This window comes from Neoarius graeffei, chromosome 21 (assembly GCF_027579695.1).
Source record: "Neoarius graeffei isolate fNeoGra1 chromosome 21, fNeoGra1.pri, whole genome shotgun sequence".
Classification (NCBI taxonomy): domain Eukaryota; kingdom Metazoa; phylum Chordata; class Actinopteri; order Siluriformes; family Ariidae; genus Neoarius; species Neoarius graeffei.
In genome coordinates, this window is record NC_083589.1 from 52007649 (window position 1) to 52032699 (window position 25051).

The 25051-nt window shown below is 39.5% G+C and overlaps 1 protein-coding gene across 3 annotated transcripts in view; it reads right to left on the minus strand.

Annotated features, from left to right (window-relative positions):
* Positions 1 to 239: 239 nt before the first annotated feature.
* stab2 (stabilin 2) overlaps positions 240 to 25051 on the minus strand; it is a 129022-nt gene continuing 104210 nt past the window's right edge. For 2 of the 3 annotated variants that reach the window (XM_060903328.1, XM_060903330.1), the window contains 15 exons: positions 23811 to 23870; positions 20223 to 20346; positions 19967 to 20116; positions 18474 to 18578; positions 18237 to 18344; positions 17907 to 18100; positions 15829 to 15970; positions 13782 to 13915; positions 13522 to 13687; positions 11451 to 11557; positions 5879 to 5998; positions 5632 to 5781; positions 3838 to 4086; positions 682 to 789; positions 240 to 525 (listed from right to left, as the gene is read on the minus strand). In XM_060903328.1, the coding sequence (XP_060759311.1) occupies positions 466 to 525; positions 682 to 789; positions 3838 to 4086; positions 5632 to 5781; positions 5879 to 5998; positions 11451 to 11557; positions 13522 to 13687; positions 13782 to 13915; positions 15829 to 15970; positions 17907 to 18100; positions 18237 to 18344; positions 18474 to 18578; positions 19967 to 20116; positions 20223 to 20346; positions 23811 to 23870 (1977 nt within the window). In that variant the 3' untranslated portion in view covers positions 240 to 465. The remainder of the gene's footprint in view (positions 526 to 681; positions 790 to 3837; positions 4087 to 5631; positions 5782 to 5878; positions 5999 to 11450; positions 11558 to 13521; positions 13688 to 13781; positions 13916 to 15828; positions 15971 to 17906; positions 18101 to 18236; positions 18345 to 18473; positions 18579 to 19966; positions 20117 to 20222; positions 20347 to 23810; positions 23871 to 25051) is intronic. The other variant, XM_060903329.1, reaches the window with a different exon arrangement.

A 25051-nucleotide genomic window follows, 5' to 3' on the forward strand; every position in this document is an offset into this window, starting at 1 on the left:
GGCTTGTATCCATTTCATTTCCCAGAAAACTCAAGTTAAACGTTATGAATATTATGCATGAGACACTTTCTGCATTATTTACTGGATAAATGTCGCAAAATGTGCATCATAACCCTCCTCCCCCAGTAATTTTGAGAGGATATATTTGATAATGGTCTTTTTTGAATTCATATAAAATTAGACTTATTTTTGTGTTAAAAAAAGTCATTGTTCGTGAATCATAACTGACACACACAGTATGTTTTCATTACTTTATTTGTTCCTCATGTAGTAACAGAAAAAACTAGATTAAAAGGCAATCTCAACCACACACACAATCATCAGCTGATCCATTTCAGTTCATGAAAACATTATTATTCACCATGTTGCTGTCATTCCACAGTCTCCAAATATCCTGCAGATTCTGAGTGTCCAACACTCGCTGGCAGAACGGATCCCGAGCTCTAAAGAGCATCTGAGGTCTTTTCAGCTATCCAGGAGCAGGTCATACGAGCCTCCATCAACTACCTGGTGCTTGTCGTCCTTCTATAAGCGTTAAGACAGTCAAGTCTTAGTACACCTTACGGTATAAGACCCTATTCTTACCAAAAATGTTGGAGAGGTTAACACAATAAGCTGCTGTTGCGTTACATGTAACTATAATTATAGAGACATAAAAGTGCCATATTTTCTTTTACTTACAGCTTCCATGGTGACGTCTTGGGCACTAGGGGCAGCTGTATTCTCATACATGGGGTTACTAATATATGGTGCAGATTCAGGTGAGCTTGTATCTTCCATCTCATCCTCCTGAAAGGAAATACATATTATAGAAGTTATTGTAGAGGCCCAAGCCAGGAAATCACCCATGAATTGAATTCTGGTGTAATTGTATTTCACCATGAAAAATGAAATGTTGTGCTTTAGACAACAACCTAGAATATAACAGAAGATCAACAGAAAATCAAAATTTTGCCATGAAGCCATAGCTTCAAGACCTTACGGGGGCATTCAAAGTTGGAGTCACTTTTGAAGGCAAACAGTAAAAGGACATACAAGTAACAAAAATTATTTAGAATAGAAGATGTAAAAAAATGAATATAATATAATACATTTGTGATACTTGACCAAATGAAACCAAACACACTAAATGTCTTCTCTGCGTAAAGTAATAAATAAAACATGACCGGGTATACTGTTATAGAAGAGTTATTGTTCCCACCCTGAAATGGATTATTTTCCTATAAAGGTCTGTTCTAAAGTCTATACCACAGTACTATTCCAATGCTTACATTTTTATTCATTAAAGATGGACACTCATCTCATCTCATTATCTCTAGCCGCTTTATCCTGTCCTACAGGGTCGCAGGCAAGCTGGAGCCTATCCCAGCTGACTATGGGTGAAAGGCGGGGTACACCCTGGACAGGTCGCCAGGTCATCACAGGGCTGACACATAGACACAGACAACCATTCACACTCACATTCACACCTACGGTCAATTTAGAGTCACCAGTTAACCTAACCTGCATGTCTTTGGACTGTGGGGGAAACCGGAGCACCCGGAGGAAACCCACGCGGACACGGGGAGAACATGCAAACTCCGCACAGAAAGGCCCTTGCCGGCCACGGGGCTTGAACCCAGGACCTTCTTGCTGTGAGGCGACAGCGCTAACCACTACACCACCATGCCACCCAGACGGACACTCATACTTGTTTATGAAACAAGTTAGTTCCTGTTATTACTTATGTTACAGCAGCTGATTCACACTAATTAATTTCTGTTCCTTCATACTGGTCTTTGTTCACTGGTTAGTTATAGATTTACTGTAATTTCTTTTTTAATAATTATTATTATCATCATCAACTTGTCCAGGGTGTACCCCGCCTTTCGCCCGTAGTCAGCTGGGATAGGCTCCAGCTTGCCTGCGACCCTGTAGAACAGGATAAAGCGGCTCGAGATAATGAGATGAGATTATTATTATCGGCAGCACAGTGGTGTAGCGGTTAGCACTGTCGCCTCACAGCAAGAAGGTTCTGGGTTCAAGCCCAGTGACCAATGGGGGCCTTTCTGTTTGGAGTTTGCATGTTCTCCCCGTGTCTGCGTGGGTTTCCTCCGGGTGCTCCGGTTTCCTCCACAGTCCAAAGACATGCAGGTTAGGCTAATTGGTGGCTCTAAATTGACTGTAGGTGTGAATGGTTGTTTGTCTCGATGTGTCAGTCCTGAGATGATCTGGTGACTTGTCCAGGGTGTACCCGCCTCTTGCCCGTAGTCAGCTGGGATAGGCTCCAGCTTGCCCATGACCCTGCACAGGATAAGTGGTTATGGATAATGGCCGGATGGGTTATTATTATTATTGTGGCTACTGCCTCATCGAGGACTATAGCCACTATGTCATCGTCTTGTAAGAATGAGTGTAACAATAGCGCACTACGCATACAGGTGTTCCTATTAAAATGACCAGTGAGCGTATACAATTCAGTTCACCATTCGAAATAAATGGACTAGACTAAAGAAATTGCTTTCAGAAATCTTTATATTATTACCGAGGGAAAGTGCGTTCCTATTTTAAAATGTACTCCAGGTTGTCCCTCTTTTCTCGCCTTCTTCAGCCAGTGGTCCCATGTGTCATGTAGATGTGACGCACTTCCGAGTTGTTACAGGAAGTTGTTGAAAAGAGTATTGAGACCACTGAGCTCTAGCGCTGGGCCATTTCCGGGAAATAAGAGTTTGGGTCATGGCGACAGCGTGTGTATGTCAGCCTCGGTTTGGAGGTTTCAGTTTTGAAAACTGCAAGAGGTAAGAGTAGAATAATATAAAGTACAGACACTTGGTATATTTTACTTCTGTGATTTTTAACTTGTTCATTTTTGGATTGCGCTTCATTTTTGTGGCTACTGCCTCATAGAGTAAATATATATGCTATATTTACTGTGTGGACGTGGTATCAGAAAACAATTTTATTTATAAGCAGTAGCCACACGGGTACTTATTATTATTATTATTATTATTATTATTATTATTATTATGCTTAAATTCACAGTAATGATATCCTGGAAAAACTAGGGCTGGCAGCAACAAGCTGCCTTAGCATTCTAGTACTGTTCTAAGGATTATTATTATTATTATTATTATTATTATTATTAAGTCAAGTTGATTTGTATAGCACTTTTTACAACAGACGTTGTCGCAAAGCAGCTTTACAGAAAATTAAAGACTTTAAACGTGAGCTAATTTTATCCCTAATTTATCTCCGATGAGCAAGCCTGTGGTGATGGTGGCGAGGAAAACCTCCCTCAGATGACACGAGGAAGAAACCTCAAGAGGAACCAGACTCAAAAGGGAACCCATCCTCATCTGGGTGATAACAGATAGCGTGATTATAAATAACTTGCTTCTATAACTGTGTCCTATATACAGTAGTCACAAAGTATAACTGTGTAACCAGGAAAATCATTATAGTTTTAACATGAAGTCTGTTTTGTTGAAGTTATCAACTGTTCATTGATGGAGACTTGAGTGCAAAACTGGTCATGACGACTGCAGTCCTAAAATTAGCAAATCAGCTGTAGTCCTCAGACATAAATGTATTACTGTAAGTGTCCAGAGTGTCTTCCAAGTGTGACTTTTGACTGTCCATATGGGTCAATTATAATAATAATAATTATTTTTATTTTTAGTATTTTGTATACCTGTGGAAATATAAATAATAAAATGGACCATTTGCAAATAACACACACACACACACACACACACACACACACACATATATATATATATATATATATATATATATATATATATATATATATATATATATATATATATATATATATATATACTGTGTATATATACATACCCTAAAGTAGTGGAACTGGAATGGCTTGGTTTGGCGGTTGTAGAAGTGATAGGCCACGAATGCTGCAGCGATGATAAGAATTATTAGCAATATAACACCGATCGCCATTCCTGCTCTATGTGCCTGAGGAAGGGGCGAGGGTGGAGGTGGTGGGGCTTTCAGTGGTCCCTGCAGCACATGGATGATCCCATTGGATGCAGGAATGTCAGCTTCAATGATGTAACGTTCATTGACATATCCGGAAGAAGCCTGAAGAGAGGAAGTTTTTTTTTTGCGATAATTATCAATTCATATCTACTGAGAAGTTTTGAACGTAATTATGGTTCTCAGATGCTAATTTTACATGTATTCCTTAAAGTGCTGATGACACGTTTTTGACATCTTTGGCGATGTTTTATAACATAAAAAGTAATTCCCGATGATCCATATATTAATTCATGAAGGCGCCTATTTTACAAGTTATGATAAAAAACGCGGCTATTTGGGCAAATTTGACGGGGCTGCAGCACCCAGGAGACGAAAGAGGAGGAGGAGCTATATGACGTCAGCGAAAGAACCTTCCTCCTAACTTACCAGTTTGTTGTTGATGTGACAGGTGTTCAGTTTGTCATTATTAGTATTATTATTATACATTATATATATATATATATATATATATATATATATATATATATATATATATATAAATTAGTTATTATGCCTTCGCATTGTGTTGCCGGCTTTTGCTCCAAAACCTACAAGGATGGGGTAAGTTTATTAAAGTTTCCCAGAGATCCCGAGCTGCATGCGAAGTGGGTGAAAAGCAAGTCAGGCGCACTCGTGACAAGTGGGAGCCCTCACCAACATCCGTCCTGTGCTCTGAACACTTCGATTTGGATTGTTTTGACACCCTTCCCATCTTAAAAGAATCTCTTGGCTGTTCAGTTCAGCACAAACGTGTGTTACTACCATCAGCAGTGCCTACACAGTGTTGCCAGATTGGGAGGTTTCCCGCCCAGTTGAGTGGTTTCAAGTGCATTTTGGTGGGTTTTGAACATATTTTGGGCTGGAAAACGTCAGCAGTATCTATTGCCATATACTGCTGAAGTTTTACAGCCCAAAATATGTTCAAAACCCACCAAAATGCACTTGAAACCACCCAACTGGGCGGGATTCCTCCCAGTCTGGCAACACTGCCAGTATTCCGGAGGAGGTCTACTAGTAGCTATGCCAGATCCAAAGACAGTCCTCCTATCAGAACGTGTTGTGAAACGACATAAGATAAAGGTACGTAGAGCTATAGATTCTACATGATAATCATAAATGTAATCATAAAGTCGGCATGATATCAGTCATGTATTTGCTTGTGAAAGCTTGCGGCTTTTGTGTAACTGCCGCCTAGCAACGAGAGGCAAAGGGTAAAGAGGGTAGGCTATCATAGATTCTATTTGGAAGAGATCAACACAATTCTAGACTCCCAGAAGAGGAAGAGCTAGCACTAGAGAGTTCACCGGCGTTTTCATGCGCCATTTCCATTGAGTAGAACCAGAGTAGAACAGCTAGTGAACCGCAGCGTGTTCTTCCGCTGACGTCACAACATGGCCGCGAGCCACGGACCCAGTTTTCTTGCGCTGTGCAATTAAAAGTTGGATATTTGCGTAACAACAGCTTCTTTTCACGTAATTATAACAGAAATCTAACATGTTTGCCATGTTGTATAGTTTATTTAAGAAATTGCATAGAGTCATGTTTGTGTCATCAGCACTTTAATGCATCCAGCATGCACAGTACTATTTAGTTCAGGTCCAGTTTTACCTCTGTTTGGGGATTTTGGAGACTCGGAACCCGTTTCACATTCAGGATGTGTCCCAGATATGATTTAACATGACTGATGTTAATAAGATCCTGCAGCACGAGAGCTCTCCCATCCAGCAAGTGGTGCTCCAAATCTCTGTAGGAGAGTGTCTTATTCAGCAGAGAAAGAGAGTGAAAGAGGATATTATTTTTGTGTTATAAAGAAAGTATACTGTATGTCTGAATGGTACAGAGATAGACTAATTACCTGGTTCTCATAGAGGCCATTGTTATCAGGCACAAACAGAGTGCACTGTGTCGATATACTGCTGAGGCGCTTTAAAAACTCTTGCCCTTTTGCTCCAGCTTGGGAATAATTCATGATTTGCTGGAGAAGAAACAAATTTGTGAAATACAAATTACAGATTTCATCACAGATCGCAGGTTTATCTGCTGTTGGTAACATTCTGAACCCAATGACTGGCAAAAGGTTGAATTTAGTGTTATTTTGTGATGTGAAAACATATACAGTATTTTTTCTCATTCCAACTGGTCAGAGTATGAATTAAATGAAGACAAAGGGGTAAATGTTCTTTTAGGAACAAGTTGCAGTGTTAATGTACGATATTTAAGTTCTGTGACACTTATTTCAACAGAAAGTGCTCAGGTTCATTTTTGCGTACTCTTACAAAAAAGAAGTTTATTCAAGTGTGCTTCTAGTATACTACTTTTAAACTAAGAGAGTATGCTTTCAGTTTACTTTTTATTTACTTATCAGAGATATACTTAAAGTTATACATAAGTATACTTGGCTTATACTGAAAAGTATATAGAAAAGTCTAAGTATATTAAGCTTATACTTAAACCTTTGATCAAGATATACTTAACAAAAGTGTAATAAAGTATTAAAATATTTGTGCCTTATGTTTAAGTGTACTTGCCCTGTAGTAAATTTAGATTTTTAAAGAAAATGAATATGTTCTTAATCCTGAGTATCTGTTGTTATTTTGTGAATTCTTACCTTCATAACTTCATTGTAACTTAAGGAACAAAACACTTAAGTTGCCTACTGGTAGTGTGCATGAGGTAAGGGTTAGGGCTAGAAAACTAATAGTATACCTAGAAGGGTAATTGCAGTAAACTTCAAAACTAAAAAGTGGACTAGATGTATATAACCAGTAACTAATAATATATTTCCAATATGTTATGAAGTATACTTTTATAAACTAAAAAGTGGACTAGAAGTGTGTAACGAGTAAACCAATAGTATATTTTCAAGTATACTACAAAGTATACTTTAGTAAACTAAAAATGGACTAGAAGTATAAACAAGTAAACTCATAGTATATTTCCAGTATACTATGAATTATGCTTTTGTAAACTAAAGAGTGGACTACAAGTATAGAACTAGTAAACTATTAGTATATAAGTTTACTTGTGGTATACTTGCAGAACAAAATAAAAAATACTAGTTGTATACTCAAAGTTTACTTCTCTTAGACTTAAAGTATACTTTTTATAAACTAAAAGTGGGCCAATTTAGTCCCAAGAAGTATTAGATTAGTTTACTTACAAGTATACTGTAAATACTTTATCAGTATACTTGGTACACAAAATTATACTTAAAGTGCCATTCCACCATTGGATGTATTCTTTGGCATAAAATACAATATATTTTGACAACATATATAAATGGTATCACTAGATAGAGAAATCTTTTAGCTTCAAAATGATATATCAAAGATAATTTTTTGACAACGACAAGTATATTAATTTTGCGACCAAAGTCACCTACCCTTTTAATTTCCGCGCGTGATGTCATCGGCAGGTTCCCCTTCTTGTGTACAACGTGACGTGTGACATGGCACATATTATCAGCAATGGCAGATAGAACGCGATAAAAATAATACCAATAAATCTAGCTAATACCGATAAATCTAGCTAACTGAAAGATTAACTCAAAATTTTTCGCAATTTTTTTTGGCCCCCATATACGAGGAGAAATGACTCTCTCACTTTGAGGGCTTCCTGGTCTAAAAATAGACCGACACGTGGTACACAAGAAGGGGAACCTGCTGATGACATCACGTTTCACTACCGCGCGGAAATTAAAAGGGTAGGTGACTTTGGTCGCAAAATTAATATACTTGCTGTTGTCAAAAAATTATGTTTGATATATCATTTTGAAGCTAAAAGATTTCTCTGTCTAGTCATGTTGTTATAAAATATATTGTATTTTATACCAAAGAATATATCCAATGGTGGAATGGCACTTTAAGGAAATATATTTTAACTCTACTTAAGTATATTTAATAAAATGAACTTGAAGTATACTTCTTTTTGATAAGGGTAATCTGGTGCATGTACCTAATGAACGGTTTACGATTATTTAGCACAAAAGTCTTTTAGCACAACTCTAAGTTCTTTAGCACAAGATCCAAGAACACTTAATCTTTATTACTGATCGTGTTTAAAGATGTTTGATGGATTTTTTTATGAAAGTTGCCGAGATTCTGATTCTGAAAATGAGCGATTGTATTTCCCCACTCCACTTGCACATGCGCTGACCATGGCTATAGACCCTTTTCAGTCACGTGACCTTCGTAAACACGACCACCATTTTGGACATGTAGCGGACTTCGGCTTGAATTGGTTTGAATGCGAGGAAGGCGACAAACGGAGAACATACAAGAAAAAGGAGCGAGATGCAGAAAATACCTTCGCTATCCAGCGACGTAGGGCATTTACAGGGCGAGCAGAGGGAGAAATAACAACAGTAACGACACATTAGCAACGCCGTACAGAAATAACGGTTTATGGCACAGACCCTTTCGGTTCTCGCTCATCTAGCTGCTACAATGACTGCTTAGACTGCAACAATAATACCTAACACACATTTAAGTATCCGTCGTAAAGACGTGAAACTCGTCGAGTGACGAGTGTGTTCATTGATAAGCTAACACAATCTAAAAGTAGACATACCATCACACTGCCCTGGCGCTGTGTACAGTTTACCTTCTACGGTTTGTGCACTCACTATTTGCCATTACTTTCTCCAACCGTTGTGACAGATTACAGGGAACGGCCTGGATTTAAGAGACAAATACATGTTCCTCTTGTTTTGAACACTTATTTGTAGGCAGTGCTTAATTTGTAAAGTGGGAGGTCCCGGAGCGCAGAGGATGAGCTGCTCCGGTGCGGGAAAAAAGAGGGGGGGAGGGGGGTGCGGCGCTGCGCTACGCTTCTGGGCATGTTTTGTAATAACACTGCAAATTAAGTTCATCTGCAGATATTTTGTGGATGTCGTTTCATGAGAGAAATCACCAACAAGACAGATATCAAAATCAGACATTAACACTAAATAAACTTGCATTTTTTTAATTTAATTATTTGTTTTTTTTTTTCCTGTTTATGGCCCCTATCCATCTTCTCCGTCGGGATCCGATAAAATGATAAACCTTGCCTTGTTTGTTGATGGTTACTACATCCAGGTGCACAACAATATAGTGGCATGATGGAAGTCTTGCTGAAAATAAACACATTCTTTGCTGCCGTTCCTCAATGCTGGCTGTGGTAAACTACTGGTAGTACATGTCCAAAATGGCGGCCGCGTTTGTCGTGACGTCACGTGAAAAGGGTCTATAGATGCATTTCCACACTACGGTGGATATCATAGTATATACATCCATTCCTGTGCACCGAGTGCTCAATTAAAAGAAAACAATAGGATCAGAGAAGTGAACATTTTTGTCATCTATCCCATTGTTATTTCAACGACAGGTTTAAAGAATGACGCAAAAACACAATAGATTTTGTCATCATTCAAATAAAGTGCAAGCTGTCCTTGAACTGATCAACTTGTGCAAATTGTCTGTAATCTGTGCACTGCGGTTTTTTCACACAATCTACAAATGAGTGTTTGTGGTTTATTGATTTGATAATTTAGTGTTAAATGACGTTTTTTAGTGGTTGATAGCATTGAACAAAAAATAAATATTGAAATCAAACATAAACATGCTGCAACAAAGTGAATTTCCCTGTAAACTAGCCACAGGTTCGAGACTTGTCTTGATGATCAAACAACCCTTACATCTTAGCGTCATCTCTTCTCCTTCTTCTTTTTCTTCTTGTTTCACGATTGCCATATTATAAACAATTGATATATTAAGTTAGGTTGTTTTGCCATTCCTGAATGTTTATATTGCACTTTTATTTAATTGCCATTTGTTCTAGGATACTTTAGTGGAAGTTTCTTTCATTTGTTTACATATCGCAACTGTTGGTTACTAAGGAGACATGATTCTCAATTTTCTCATTGAAATTGGTCTTTTTTCAATTAAAGACTTTGTAGCTTTATTAGTCAAATACATATGAAAACAGTAATATGTGATATCAAATGGACTTTTAATAATTTGAGTAAGTTTTTAGGAATAAATTCTGCTCTTAGTCAGCAAAGTATGTTGTCAAGCAGGGCAAGAGACGTAATCCCCCGGTTAATTAATTCAGCAAACGCATAATTATTGACAGTCAGTTGAATTTGTGATATGATCAGAAGTGACTGAAGTTATCTGTGAAGGTGCCCACAATTCAAGGTTTGCTATGGCTTAACTACAAATATCCAAAGACACCAAAGAATTGGATTTTCAGTCCGCGATTCAGGGATCAACAACTGATTCTTAACATGCACAGCAGCAGAAATTCCGGCTTCCAGTCCCTAAGCAATCATAATAAACCCCTTCCTATATCAAGATCAGGGCTTTGAACTGGTTCAAGGAACGAAAACGAAAACCGGGACCTTTTTCTATTTCACATAGAACAGAAACGAAACCAGAAACTTTATTATTTTTTATGCTCCGGAACAGAAACGCTTATTAAAAATAATGGTAACCAGTTAATACCGGTTTTTATTTCGTTCCTCAAAGTTTCCGTAGCCTACAAATAAAAGTCATTCTTCTCCTGCGCAAGTTTCTATGACCCGCTGGGGTTCACTTCCTGTGTGACGTTCGCTGACTGAATGGAGAGAGTGGGAGGGTGGACTACTATCACGTCTCCACATCTTAAATAAGAGGTAAATATTGCAGTCTATCGTTATTCGAAAACGTCAATTTCAAACACGATATCAATATATTTGTCCACGTTAATGAGAGGCTCGCGAACATTAAATGACGTTAACCTCTGTTAGCCTATCAATGCATAGGGCCTGACTAGCCTTTGGTAACACACTAAACGAATTATCTTTCATTTTTGGCACTTTTTCTGTTTGTGTCGATGGGAAGACATACTGAGAATCCAAATCGCCAACATTTGAAATAATAATTGTTTTGAATTATTTCTTGTCTTATTTAATGAAGGTTGTAATAGAATTGGCCTACATTTGGCTTAAGCTGGATGAGACAGAGACATAATTTTATAGCCATTTGTTAAACAGCTGACAGGGAACATAATTAACCGTTCCGGGAACGAAATTTTTTTGTTCTAACCGGTTCGGGAACGTCTATTTAATGGTGGAACCCAAAACCGGAAACGTTAAAATTCTGTTTCTGTTCGGAACGAACCAATAGGAAAAAAATTCTGGTTCAAAGCCCTGATCAAGATGAGTATTTTTTTCGATTATTGTGACCATAATCCAGAGTTGTGCTAAAGAACATAGAATTGTGCTAAGAGACTTTAAAAGTTGTGCTAAAAGACTTTGAATTTGTGCTAAAAAAACTTCTAAATAACCGGATAACTAATAAACAATTGCTAAACTTTGTGTTTAATATTCCAAACGGCAGTAAACCCACGAGCCGTTACTGGGATTTGAGTAGGTGTGCAGATTTTGGGAGAGATATTGTACTCACTGAAAGAAAGTTGGAAAAGTTGGGTTTGGTGGTGAGAACCTGCAGGATGTTGCCAGTGCAAGAGTATCCATCACCAATGTAGCCGATCTTACACTCACACTTTACATCTGAAACACACAAACGTGTAGTTAGGAGTAAAAGGGGATACACTATCTCGAAACCTGATTCCCAAGGTCTGGCTTCAGAAAACCCATGACCAAGACTAATCCCAGAAAACCTAAGCCTTATCCCCAAGGGGAATTTTAAGCTTTTATTCATCACATGTACATTAGAGAACAGGGAAATTCTCTCTCTGCATTTAATCTACCTGGCAATGTGGATGCGCACACACACACCTAGAGCAGTGGGCAGCTGTGTTGTAGCACCCAGGGAGCATTTGAGGGTTAGCTGCCTTGCTCAAGGGCACGTCAGTCATTCCTGCTAGTCCAGGGAATTGAACCAGTGGCCTTTTAGTCCCAAAGCTGCTTCTCTAACCTTTAGACCATGGCTTCCCCATGGTCTCCCTTAATTCCATGGGGCCTAATTCTAGAAGAAAAACTAGGAACACAATGAATAAGATCTAATCCCGAAAACTCCTGGAGTTCTAAACCTAGGAAGTTTAAATGCCTAATATCCTATGATTAATCCCAGATTTCTCATGGCTTGCTACCAGAGCCTCAAAATTTAATCCCAGATGCCTCCATGCTCAAATTTTCCCCACACCATAATCCTGGAAACCCAATGAACATGCCCTAATCCTAGTCTTTAGTGTAGAGTCATGTAACAAGTTAAGGTCTGAGCCGAGTCCCCATTCCTGCTATGGATTATTAGCTCATCTGTCTGACAGGCGATGGAGTTTATGCCATCATGTGTTGTCCGGCATCTGTTGTCCATCCGGCATCGTCCACATTTCATGAAAATCACTTCTTCTCTTTCAGTTCTTCACCGATTTTTATTCTTTTTGGCAGGAAGGTACCGTAGATCTGCCTGGGGTGCATATAGCTTCTACCCAAATGTGTATAATTGCAATTAATAATGAAGATATGGAATAATTAATCAATCCCTAACAAGCAGTTTCCACACAAATTACTTCTCCTCCCTCAATTTTTCACTGATTTTGATTCTGGCATGAAGGTAGGGGTACCTAGGGTGCATATAACTTCTACCCAGATTTGCTTAATTACAATTATTAATGAAGTTATGGACTAATTAAGCCTTAATGAGCAGACCAACAAAAATAGCTGCTTCTCAGTCAATTCCTCACCGTTTCTGATTCTTTCTGGCAAATAGGTCGGTATTTCTAGGGTGTACACTACCGTTCAAAAGTTTGGGGTCACCCAGACAATTTTGTGTTTTCCATGAAAAGTCACACTTTTATTTACCACCATAAGTTGTAAAATGAATAGAAAATATAGTCAAGACATTTTTTCTGGACATTTTGAGCATTTAATCGACCCCACAAATGTGATGCTCCAGAAACTCAATCTGCTCAAAGGAAGGTCAGTTTTATAGCTTCTCTAAAGAGCTAAACTGTTTTCAGCTGTGCTAACATGATTGTACAAGGGTTTTCTAATCATCCATTAGCCTTCTGAGGCAATGAGCAAACACATTGTACCATTAGAACACTGGAGTGATAGTTGCTGGAAATGGGCCTCTATACACCTATGGAGATATTGCACCAAAAACCAGACATTTGCAGCTAGAATAGTCATTTACCACATTAGCAATGTATAGAGTGTATTTCTGATTAGTTTAAAGTGATCTTCATTGAAAAGAACAGTGCTTTTCTTTCAAAAATAAGGACATTTCAAAGTGACCCCAAACTTTTGAACGGTAGTGTATATTGCTTCTATATATAACTTGTATACAGTGTATAGAGCTTGCAACATTTATTGTGCAAGGTGGCCCACTTTAGATCATTCCTTCTGGACTAGACGGCGCCGGAATGAGCTATGCCATCATTGATGGTCTCGCTGAAATTAATGCCATCCAAAAACATAGTACATACTGGTTTAAAGATGTTATACATTGAAATTAGGGTGTATTGTATTGAGAAATTTATTTTATGTCCAATAAAGCCACATGAACATACCTTTTACCCGGTAACAGAATGTGTCCCAGGTCTTACTGAGATCTGTCTGATTACCATAGTCCACTATGCCCACATGACCAAATCCACACTGAGGGTTGGAGTAGGTCATGGGGTAAGCTACCCGTTTTTGTGCAAGCCACCCAGCTGAACACATGGAATATCCAGCCTGCAGAACGCACAAACAGGATCCCACACCTCAATGCATAGTAAACTTTATGCCATGTCATAAATGTGTTTGCATGCATTTGTACTGTACATACCTGCTGTGCATATGAGAGCTGTATATAAGTAGCAATGCTGCCTCCTGCCTGCTTACAGGCATTTTGAGCCTCTGTGTAATTCAACTTGTATCTCCCCAGTGGAGAACGGTAGTGGAAGATACCAACAGTTTTATCTGAAATAAAACAGCCCAAGACTAGCTTTTAGAAATATCCCTCTGAATATAAAAATGTTTTAATAGTGTAGTGCAGGGGTCTGCCAACTTTGAAGGAGGTTTTCACGTCTGTTTGTTTGTTTGTCTTTTCCCAAGATAACTCAAAAAGTAGCAAACTGATTTTAATGGAATTTGGGGGAAAGGTGGGCCATGGACCAAGGAACAAATGATTATATTTTGATGCAAATCGGGATATGTATGTGAATCCAGGATCCAGATATGTATGCAGATCCAGGATTTTTTTTGTCTGTTCCCAATGCAACTCAAAAAGTAATGAACTAATTTGATGAAATTTGGAGGAAAGGTGGGTCATGGGCCAAGGAACAATTTATTAGCAGGCATATCAGATGCTTGCTGGCTGTGCTGTGAAAATTGTCCATGCAGACGCTCATTTAAGTTTCAAAATTTGTCATTGCTTAACTCTTGAATATTTTCTATTGTGAATGCCATCATTAAAAAGCTTATCATTTCTGCTTTCCAAGAAATGTATCTGGTTAAGATCTGTTCAGTACTTTGGGAGTAACAGTACGTTGAAGTTGGTACAATAGAGTAAAAACTCTGCTTGCGGGACGTTGGGAAACTACCGGTGCTTTTGAGTCACAGGAAAGCTCTCTCTCTCCTGATTAGTTTCTGACTGGATTACTCATGAATATAAATCAGATAACTTTTATAGGGATGTTCTCTCGCTCTCACTGTTTCTGATGAAGGATTCAACAAAATTTTCCGTTTGCTAGTTTTGATGTTATGCTTCACGGGAGACTTTGAAGTGCATTTTCCTAGCTTTACCTACTTATTTTTTTCAAATCAGACTGATTCATGTAAATAAATAACTATTTTAGAAATATAACTGGAGTTGTTTTGATGAAAAATATTGAGATCTTAGTGGTTGGAATAAGGTTTTAAAAAAACCAGAAGTCAGAAACATGAGTGTCAATTTCAATTCAATTAATGTGAATTGTTTATTGGATGTGGCTCACGCAGTGTTTTCGAGGTTAGCCTTGAAAGCTTTGAATATTAACTGAAATAATCATTTATATTCTTTCATATAAACACTAGTAGGCCCTACGTAGAAATACAAAGGCCTACAGAGCACAAAGAGGGTATTAGAAATATTTTATTACTTTTTTATTTTTGATATAGAGTGGTAGATGTGAATGACATTCAATGCTTATTTATGCATATCTTATACTTGTATTTGTAATTTGTAATTGTAATTAACAGTGATTTCTACTTCTTTGTGATGTATAAATGAGAGTTAAGATCAGCTTTATATTGCACAAATAAAGCCATTTGGTGAAACTTTGAAGAAGAGAACATACCAATTTAACGTTTTTACCTAATTAGAATAATTAATACTAATTAAATACCAATTTGCATAATTAGTGTTTATTAATTTTTTAAACTTTGTATTCAGTATACAACCATCTATGTGCCCGCCAATTTCCATGTAAATATCTTGAAAAATAGAAAAGTTATGAAGAAAAAACATTTGAGCTCACTGGTTAATGAGGCCCATTTTGGACCATGTGATCCTCATACAGAATATTACAGCAGATTTCTAAAAATTAAACCGTTTCTTCAATCTTTGATTTGTAATATCTCAAGAATGGATAAACATATTTTAATTCTGTCAAAAGTATGATGTTCAGCATTCAATTCTAAATTCAGTGAGAGCAGTTTCAAGCAACTTGGATTGAATTTGAATTTTCACCTGATGTGCTTATTACGAGATTTCGATGCAAATCCAAATATGTGGCTTGTCGGAGGTATGCACTCTATCGATTGCCCTTCTATTTTTTAGCGAAATTGCCATTTTTGGTCGTTATGCTGAGAGGGTATATAACATTAAATAGATAAATAGTGAAAGAACCCACCCTCGTAATGCAGGTCAGTGCACTGTGCGTCTAAATGACATTGGCCGTTATCCAACATACAGCGGTTCACTGGATTCACCTTCAGTTCACATGTCAGCCCATCTCCAATGTAGTTAGTTTTACACTCACATTTTCTTTTCCCCTGGAGTTAAAAAAAAAAAATCCAGAGATAAAGCTGAATTCTTACACCTAGGAGTAAATAGCATTGGCCACACAGTAAAGTGATTTGCTCCAGTAGTGCATGTGTTACAACTTCAGTAGTATTTACTTGATCTTAGTATCTCTATTATATCATGTAATTAAAACCATGCACTAGCAAACTAGTTACACTTAGGCTGTTATACTGCACAAACCATTAGCCAAAGTTAGAAACACACTATCTAACTATTGTGTAGACCAGTGGGCACCAACAACTAGCTAACATTAAACTGAATACAGTATATATAATGTTGTGTAAATCAGTAGTTCGAATGTGTTAGTCCTAATTGGTGATTTCTATCCTCGAGTAGATGAATCATACAGTTCTTAAAACATGTGAAAGATTCTATGAAATATTCTGTATATAACATGATACTCGTGTATATAAAAAGCACATTGCAGGCCTAAAATAGACCTCCTCAGCTCCATTGGAGTGCTGTGGTCACATGGTTTGAAATGGGTAAACAAACACCTGGGCCAGTCTCAGAAAATGTGACTAATTCAGTTGTAAACATGAAGTTGATTTTTTTTCTTTAAAAGCATTAATTTTGGTCCTCTGTTATACATTTATTTTAAGAAAGAATTTAACAGAGCAGTAAATAAAAAATTATTGAGACAACTTGTCTGCATTTGCAAAAAAAAAAATTAGCCTAAATATACCAAAATGTCATTACTGCCATGTGTCTAAATGAGGATTAGTGAAATTTGAATGAAAATAATTCCTTTGCTTTTAATTTTAGTTTCACGTTTCTTTCTGAAATATTACCTCCATACATTCACTTTTTATTGTGGAAAATATCATGATCTTTGCTTCAACGGTTTTTGGTGTATAGTCTAAAATATATGCGCAAGAATGTGGACTTTCTCAATGTCTTTACCGTTACCCAAATGGTAAAATCATGCTGTAACTCAGGGCTTTGACAATAGAGGTGCAGCTACAGTACATGAGGAAGGAGGACCAGGATGTTGTGCAGCCATTTTGGAAAAAAAAAAAATCACTGGTGCATGAATGTTGGAATCCAGGATACTGATCAGGTAAATATGAAATTTCGAGATGTCAGGGAAATTAATTGTCTTTGCCATTACCCCCAAATGATAAAGATAATGATGCTGCATGTAGAAAAAGTTTAGTTAGCCAAGTAGCAAGTTAAGATGGGATAATACATGCATAATTTTTTTTTCTGCACTCAGTGACCCAAAAATGCCATGAGATGTCTTTACCGTTACCCACTGTCGTCTTTACTGTTACTCTATAGGGTAAGGGTAAAGACAACAACTGGGCATTATTTTTTCATAATAATGATACTGTATCTCGTTTTCTGAACTCATGAAATATGCTTTTTTGTCTATTAAATATATTTACACGGATCGTAACTAAAATGAGTGTATACAACATTTTTTAAAAACGTCTTTACTGTTACTAGTCACATTTTCTGAGAATGTCCCACCTACACACCTCATGTGTTTGTATGGATTATCTATATTCATGAACTACAAAGTCTGAGATATCGCTCAAAACAGTACATTATTGCACAGCTTATGGCTGCAGTAACAATTCAGCTGATAGTAGTCTGTCATTTCATTCTTTTCTGAGCAACAAAAGACTTCAGGAGGTAAGAAATTATTAAATTTACAAATGAATTCTCATTGTTTGGTAGTTGTGTGAGCTGTAGCACTGAAACCTTACTTTATTACACTTTGAAAGATATGTGATAGTAATTGTGGACACTTTTGTCATTTTATTGAGTTTTTTTTCATCCAAATTGTGTCACTGGCCACACTAGTAGAGTTATTTGCGACGGCCATTTTGGATTTGTGTACCCATTTCAGTTCACGTGATCTTGAGTCTGAGGAGGCCCATTAAAGAAAAGTCTGCTCACAGGTCCAGTCATGGTACATATGGCATGCTCATTGCAGCCTCCGTTGTCTTGTTCAACACACAGGTCCACCGGTGAACAGACATATCCATCTCCTGAAAAGTCTTTCAGACATGTGCAGTTCACTTTCTCTCCTTTCTGGGTGCATTTGGCATTTTTTGAGCAGCCACCATTCCATAACTGGCACATATCCGTTACTGGAGGGGAGAGGAAATGTGGGATGTGTTGATTAACAGTAACGTATCCATAAAGATCAAGCTTTGTTTTTGGTTTCTAAATTTGTGTTTTGTATGTAGTTGAGTGAGGAGAACCAGTCCAAAGCAAAGGTGATACCTGTACAGGTGATTCCGTCTCCCTCGTAGAACGGCTTACACACACAGGTGTTGTTCTCGGTACACACTGCCTTGTTGTGGCATGCAGGTAAACATATAGGTCCATCAGCTACAGCAATAGAAATAAAGCAAGCACTTGAGTATCAAAGTTGAAGAGTTTACCTCACACACGGTATTTATACACAAAGTAAATGTCAGAGTTTTCTCAGGCTGCCAAGCATGTACAATAATTACATGCCTAATTTATGTTCACATTGTGGACCAGTCCAGCCTTCATCACAGAAACAGGAGCCCGTTCCGTCTGGACCCTCATTACATGTTCCATGCTCTGTGCAGTTACAGGCTATGAGGAGAGAAAAAAATATATATTTATATAGCTGGATTACTTTCCTCCCTGATCAGAATTATTCTACATCAAGTGAGTCCTCCTGAACATCTCTAAATGCGTAATGCAAAAGTTTGTACTCCCATGGTATCTGAGGAACTAATGCAAACTATAGCTTTAGAAGTTATTTAAAAAATATTTAACTATTTTTACTTTTGAAAATGAAGATACATCTGTGAAACTTATTTAAACAATCAAGGCAAACATTCATTTATCTTCATTAAGCACTTTTTCCTGGTCAGAGTCACTGTGGATCTGGAGTCTATCAGAGGACCACTGGGTATAAGGCAGGAATACCAGGTGATAACAAGACACCATGCACAAACCTCTACACACTCTTTCACACCTAGGGGCAATTTCAAGTACGGTAGCCAGTCCATCTACCTGCATGTTTTTGGGAGGTGGGTATAAACTGGAGAACCCAGGGGACATGGATATCTGGAGAACATGCAAAACTCCATACAGAAAGGCCCCCATTTGTCACTGGGCTTAAACCCAGAGCCTTCTTGCTGTGTGGCAACAGTACTAACCACTACACTACCGTCCATCCATCTATCCATCCATACATTATCTGTAACCGCTTATCCTGTGCAGGGTCGCAGGCAAGCTGGAGCCTGTCCCAGCTGACTATGGGCGAGAAGTGGGGATAGACGGGGTACACCCTGGACAAGTCACCAGATCATCGCAGGGCTGACACATAGAGACAAACAACCATTCACACTCACATTCACACCTATGGTCCATTTAGAGCCACCAATTAACCTAACCTGCATGTCTTTGGACTGTGGGGGAAACCGGAGCACCCAGAAGAAACCCACGCAGACATGAGGAGAACATACAAACTCCACACAGAAAGGCCCCCATCGGCTACTAGGCTCAAACCCAGAACCTTGTTGCTGTGAGGCAACAGTGCTAACCACTACACCACCATGTCGTCCAATATTTATATAATCAAGACAAACATTCATGTATCTTCATTAAGCACTTTTTCCTGGTCAGAGTCACTGTGGATCTGGAGTCTATCAGGGACTACTGGGCACAAGGCAGGAATACCAGGTGATAACAAGACACCATGCACAAACATCTACACACTCTTTCACACCTAGGGGCAATTTAGAGTAGCCAGTCCATCTACCTGCATGTTTTTAAACCAGAGAACCCAGACGACATGGATATATGGAGAACATGCTGAGCTCAGGACCCTGGAGCTTTGGGGTGGTAAAGCTACCCACTACACCAAAGCTCCAAAATGATGTTTCTTTTCAGTTTGTCATTAGTGTATACATTTTTGTAGTCAGCTATATGATTTACAAATGCTGTGTCCTTGGAAATGTTTGAAAACACACCTTTGCAGTCTGGTCCAAAGTGGCCTTCAGTGCACAGTTCACAAGCCACGCCCTGAAACCCTGCATCACATGTGCAGGTGCCATTTCCTAAATGATCGTCATCACACTGCCCATGGTTACTGCATGGAGATTTAGGTCCTCCAGGACAGGCTGGAGAAAAGGTTTAACTATCTTAATATCACTAAAGTTATTATGATTGCAAGTGTTATCATGTGAAATGGCTTATAATAGCCTGTTTCATTGTTGTATAGCTTACCGAGACAGTCCCTGCCGTAGTAGCCTGGGCAGCACTTGGGTTTCCATATGACCACGGAGCACACAGACTGGCATCCCGAGTTCACAGACAAGAAGGCCCTTGGCAAGTCACATTTCTGTGTATGCTTTATTGAAATCAGATTTTCCTTAATGGCCAGTAAAATGATGCTAACTCAAAGGACTAGCATATTAGTCAAAAGTTTAGATACTTATTCTAACTGTGTACATCTTCAATTCAATTCAGTTTCGTCTGTAGTGTGCTTTTAACAATAGACAGAAAATACAAATGTAGATGCTATTCCCGAATGAGCAAAAGAAGACAGTGGCAAGGAAAAACTCCTTGAGATTCTCCTTGAGTCACTTACGGTACAGACCTCCCTGAAAGTTACTCTTTTTTGGTAATATTAATGAGATTTTTTTTTTGCCAAAAGTTGCTATGATTGTTTTTGATTGAAGACTTAGTATAAGTAATATTCAACTATATTAGTGACATATTTATGGAATAAGAATAAAACAACCAGTTGATGTTCACCAAGTGTCTGCTTTATTTTCAGCTTCAGCCATTCAATTACAATACATGACTATCCAGATCTAACTCGGGGACCGGCACGGATTACATGCATGGCGCGTAAGCGCCTTTTAACCTGGATGGCACTTTACTGCAAACACAGCATAAGGAAGGAGGTAAACCGGACTAACATGATCAGTGACGATCTCCACACAGAATGACTCGGGCAGCTATGCACTGGGTGCTTACGTGGACGGGGAGTGGCGTATGTCCAAACGTAGAACATTCGCATGGTGGTGTGCTGTCACCACCGCGTCAGGATAACAAGAAAATTAAAGAAAAGACCACATTTTCGAGACTGACAAGTCTTTTTATTAGTGTAGCGGCAACTTTTACAGGCGTGTCGGCAATATTGTGGGCGTAGCGGTAAGGAAACTTTGTGTGTCGACCAGATACACTGAAAAGGCAGAGTTATAACCCTACTTCCACCCTGTGTAATTTGTACTGTACACCTGTCAAGAAGTATATTTTGCTTTTCTTATTGAGATATTCACATATTTCTAAAACCCCTGTAGACTCCAGTATGGATGGGATGGTACACTGTCAGAAATAGAGGTACAGTAGGAGTCAATTTCTGTCCCTCAAGGTACAATCTACACTAATGCCGCTTTTCCACTACAAACGCGGCTGAGTCGGGCTGAGCCGTGCCGTGCTGAGTCGGGCTGAGCGGGGCTGTTGGAGTTGCATTTCGACTACAACCGCGCTGAACCGTGCTGGCTGGAAGTGGGTGGACACATTGGGTGGAGTTAGCGAAAGTGGGTGGACGTCACGTGATGTCGTTAAGCAGCGCAAACAGTGACATCAGTGAGCTTTTAAGCGGTAGTCTCACGACCCGAATAGTAAACAATAAACATGGGGGACATGGAGTCATTAGTGTTGCTGGTCTTGGTGCTGTGGCTTGTTGTCACCGACAACGCGGACAGATACTGGCAAGAGCGTATAGATGAGGCGAGGCGCATAAGGCTTCAGAAATTCTCGTAATTCGTAATTCTTCTTCTTCCGGGTTTGCGGTGTTTACAGATCCCAGCGCGCTCGCGGGGCGTGTGTGGGCATGTGAGGACACTCCTCCTCACCAATCAGTGCACAGGGGAGTGTCTGCTCACGCCCCCAGCCTCACTCGGCACGGCTTGGCTCACTTCAGCCCCACTCCAAAACGGTGCGAGTTTTAGGGGCTAAGCAGGGCTGAAGCGAGCTGAGTCGTGCTGGTTTTTGGTAGTCGAAACGCGAGCCGTGTCGGGCTGAAGTGAGCTGAAAAAGGGTAGTGGAAAAGGGCCATAATATACCCCCTAGGGCTCATTATTGGACCTCAAGCTAACTTAACTTTTTAGGGCCAAAAAGGTACATATATGTTCCCAAGCAGTGTATAAAGGGTACAAATAAGTACCTGAGAGGGTACTGCCCCAGTGACGAGCTGTTGTACCCCTAAAGGTATAGCAATGTACTTTATTTTCTGAGAGTGTAGAAGCATTAATTAAGTGGTACTAATCTAAATACCACTGTGATGGAGTGCCTGTCACTACAGTTGAGTACCGTATGTGCTCTGACTGCCATACCAATGAGCTTGGCTCTTTGTTTGTGGTCAGGATGCAGGTTTGGCACCCTGTAGACCTGGGTTCAAGGCAGGATAAGGTGACTGTTCTCTCACTTTGCTACAGATCGTGCTAGAAGTGGGATGGCTTGCTGGGAGGCCATCGGAGGTGTGCCCTGTGTGTGAGCCATATGAGGGACCCCCAGGAGAGGCGGCCTACTGTGTGAGGGACCCCTGAGATGGGTGAAGCACGAGTGTGTGGGGTACCCTGGTATGGGAGAAGTACGGCTGGGGGATGTGTGAGGGATGCCTGTTTGTGTGAAGCACATGGGTGCGCCTCCCAAAGGGGAGGGCAGTGCGACAGAGTGCCCATCACTACAGTTGAGTATGTGCTCTGACTGCCATACCAATGAGCCTGGCTCTTTGGTTGTGGTCAGGGTGCAGGTTTGGCACCCTGTAGACCTGGGTTCAAGGCAGGATAAGGTGAGCTGTTCTCTTGCTTCGCTGCAACCGTGAGCTGGCCTAGTGGTTAGCGTGTCTGCCTCTCGACTGGGAGATCACAAGTTCTACTCGCAGTTGGGTCATACAAGAGCTGGTTAGTACTGGGACAGGAGACTGCCTGGGAAGACCTGGCATGGGAAGGAGGAGACTAATCTAAATACCCAAATGCAGTGAGGGAAATAGTGTGATTATCAAAAACAGAAGTAACCTTCATATTTGTAGACTGTGCATTTAAGAGGGACTATAAAATGCAGAGTGCCCATCACTACAGCAATGGACCGCAAATGCCTGCAGAGGGTGGTGAAGACTGCTGAGAGGATCACCAAAACTCCACTGCCCTCTCTGCAGAGCATCTACCAATGCAGAGTCCACAGGAGAGCTGCCTCCATCCTCAAAGACACCCCCCCACGGACTGTTTGCAATCCTGCCCTCAGGCCGGAGGTACAGAAGTGTGAAAAGTAAGACTGTCAGACTAAAGAACTCTTTCTTTCCCACCGCTATCAGACTCCTGAACAGCTGACAGGAGTCTATAACCATGGACTACCTCCCTGTAAACTGTCCTTGACTGTTTACATCTGTTTACATTTGTGTGCACCTTACTGCCCTTTTTGCTGCTGTTCCTTGACTGTTCACATCTGGTTACATTGTTTGCACATTCGCACATTACTGCCCTTCTGCTGTTACGTCTGATCATTGCCTTATTTTTGTAATATACTACCTATTTTGCACTACATTTACCTATTTTGTACTACACTGGGTGTTTTCGTTGCTTTTGCTTTTCTTTTTGCACTATATTGCCTTACTTTGTATTACTACTTCCGCCTATTTATTTATTTGTAATTGGCATTCATGGTGCACAGCAAACTAAGAATGTCACTGTGCAAGTGGACATGTCCTTACTGTGTGTATGACAATAAACACTTTGAACTTGAACTAAAAGTAATGAAATAATGTCCACACAAGTGAACTAAACCAGTAGAATGAAATCATACCTTTGGTTTGGTTACTGCAGGGCAATCAGGATATCTGAAAGAACAACTTCTGCAGTTCATCTGACAGCAACAAAAAAAGGTAGAACAAATTCAATTGCTGATCAATTGTTATTCATAGCTTAGTAAGTTAAAAACAGTAACTGTACTCTGTAATGCAGATGTATTCAAAGCTTTCCTCACGAGACTCACTTTCTGGTTTTTGAGAATTTGTGTTAGGCCCACAACACAATTTCAACACTATTTCAACTTAGGCTACATCCACACGACAACGGCAACGAGATGTTATTTAAAAATATATCGCGTCCAAATGGGCAACGATCAGTAAAATATCAGGTCCATATGGCAACGCAACGCTTGCTGAAAACGATGCAATACACATGCCACACCTCTAGGGGCGCTGTAAGACGGTCCCTTCGGAGACACCAGAACAATAGAAGAAGTAAGGACGCATGCGCATAAACTATTGTGCGCGAGACTTCATATTAGCCACAAAGTCAGGAAAATCTGTTTGTAAAATTACATTATAATGACCAAATACAATGAAAAGTATTTTTCCAGTCTCACCTGTGAAAGGTAATCCCATGTGATCTCGTTTGGACGGCAAACCTGTTGGTACAGTTAAACGCAGCTAATCTTTATTCTCCGCTTTGACCTATCCAATATGGCGGCGAGGATGACGTAGGATTCTACGCGGAAGGCGGCGTCTTTAATGGTCCGGAATAAATTGAATGCTACACGTTGATGGATTAATTTGTTGTTTCTCACCTGTGAAAGGTAATCCCATGTGATCTCGTTTGGACGGTAAACCTGTTGGTACAGTTAAACGCAGCACATGAATCTTTATTCTCCGCTTTGACCTATCCAATATGGCGGCGAGGATGACGTATGATTCTACGCAGAAGGCGGCGTCTTTAATGGTCCGGAATAAATTGAATGCTACACGTTGATGGATTAATTTGCTCCTCTACGCCCTTTTTGAGGAATGTATTGTCGGACTTAAACCAACATCTGAAGAGGTGAGATCGCTCCTTTTTTTCCCTATTTTTGCTGGCGGGATTGACTCTGCCCTAAGGGCAGAGTCTCTCTCTCTCTCTCACTTTGCACCATTACACAATAAATATTCACAGTGAAAATATTTTGTAAGCGCGTTTCATGAACCAAGTTATAGGATTTGTTGACAACTCGCATCGAGTTCGTTACACTTCTACCCGGCATGAAGCACTCACAGTCATGTGGTTGTG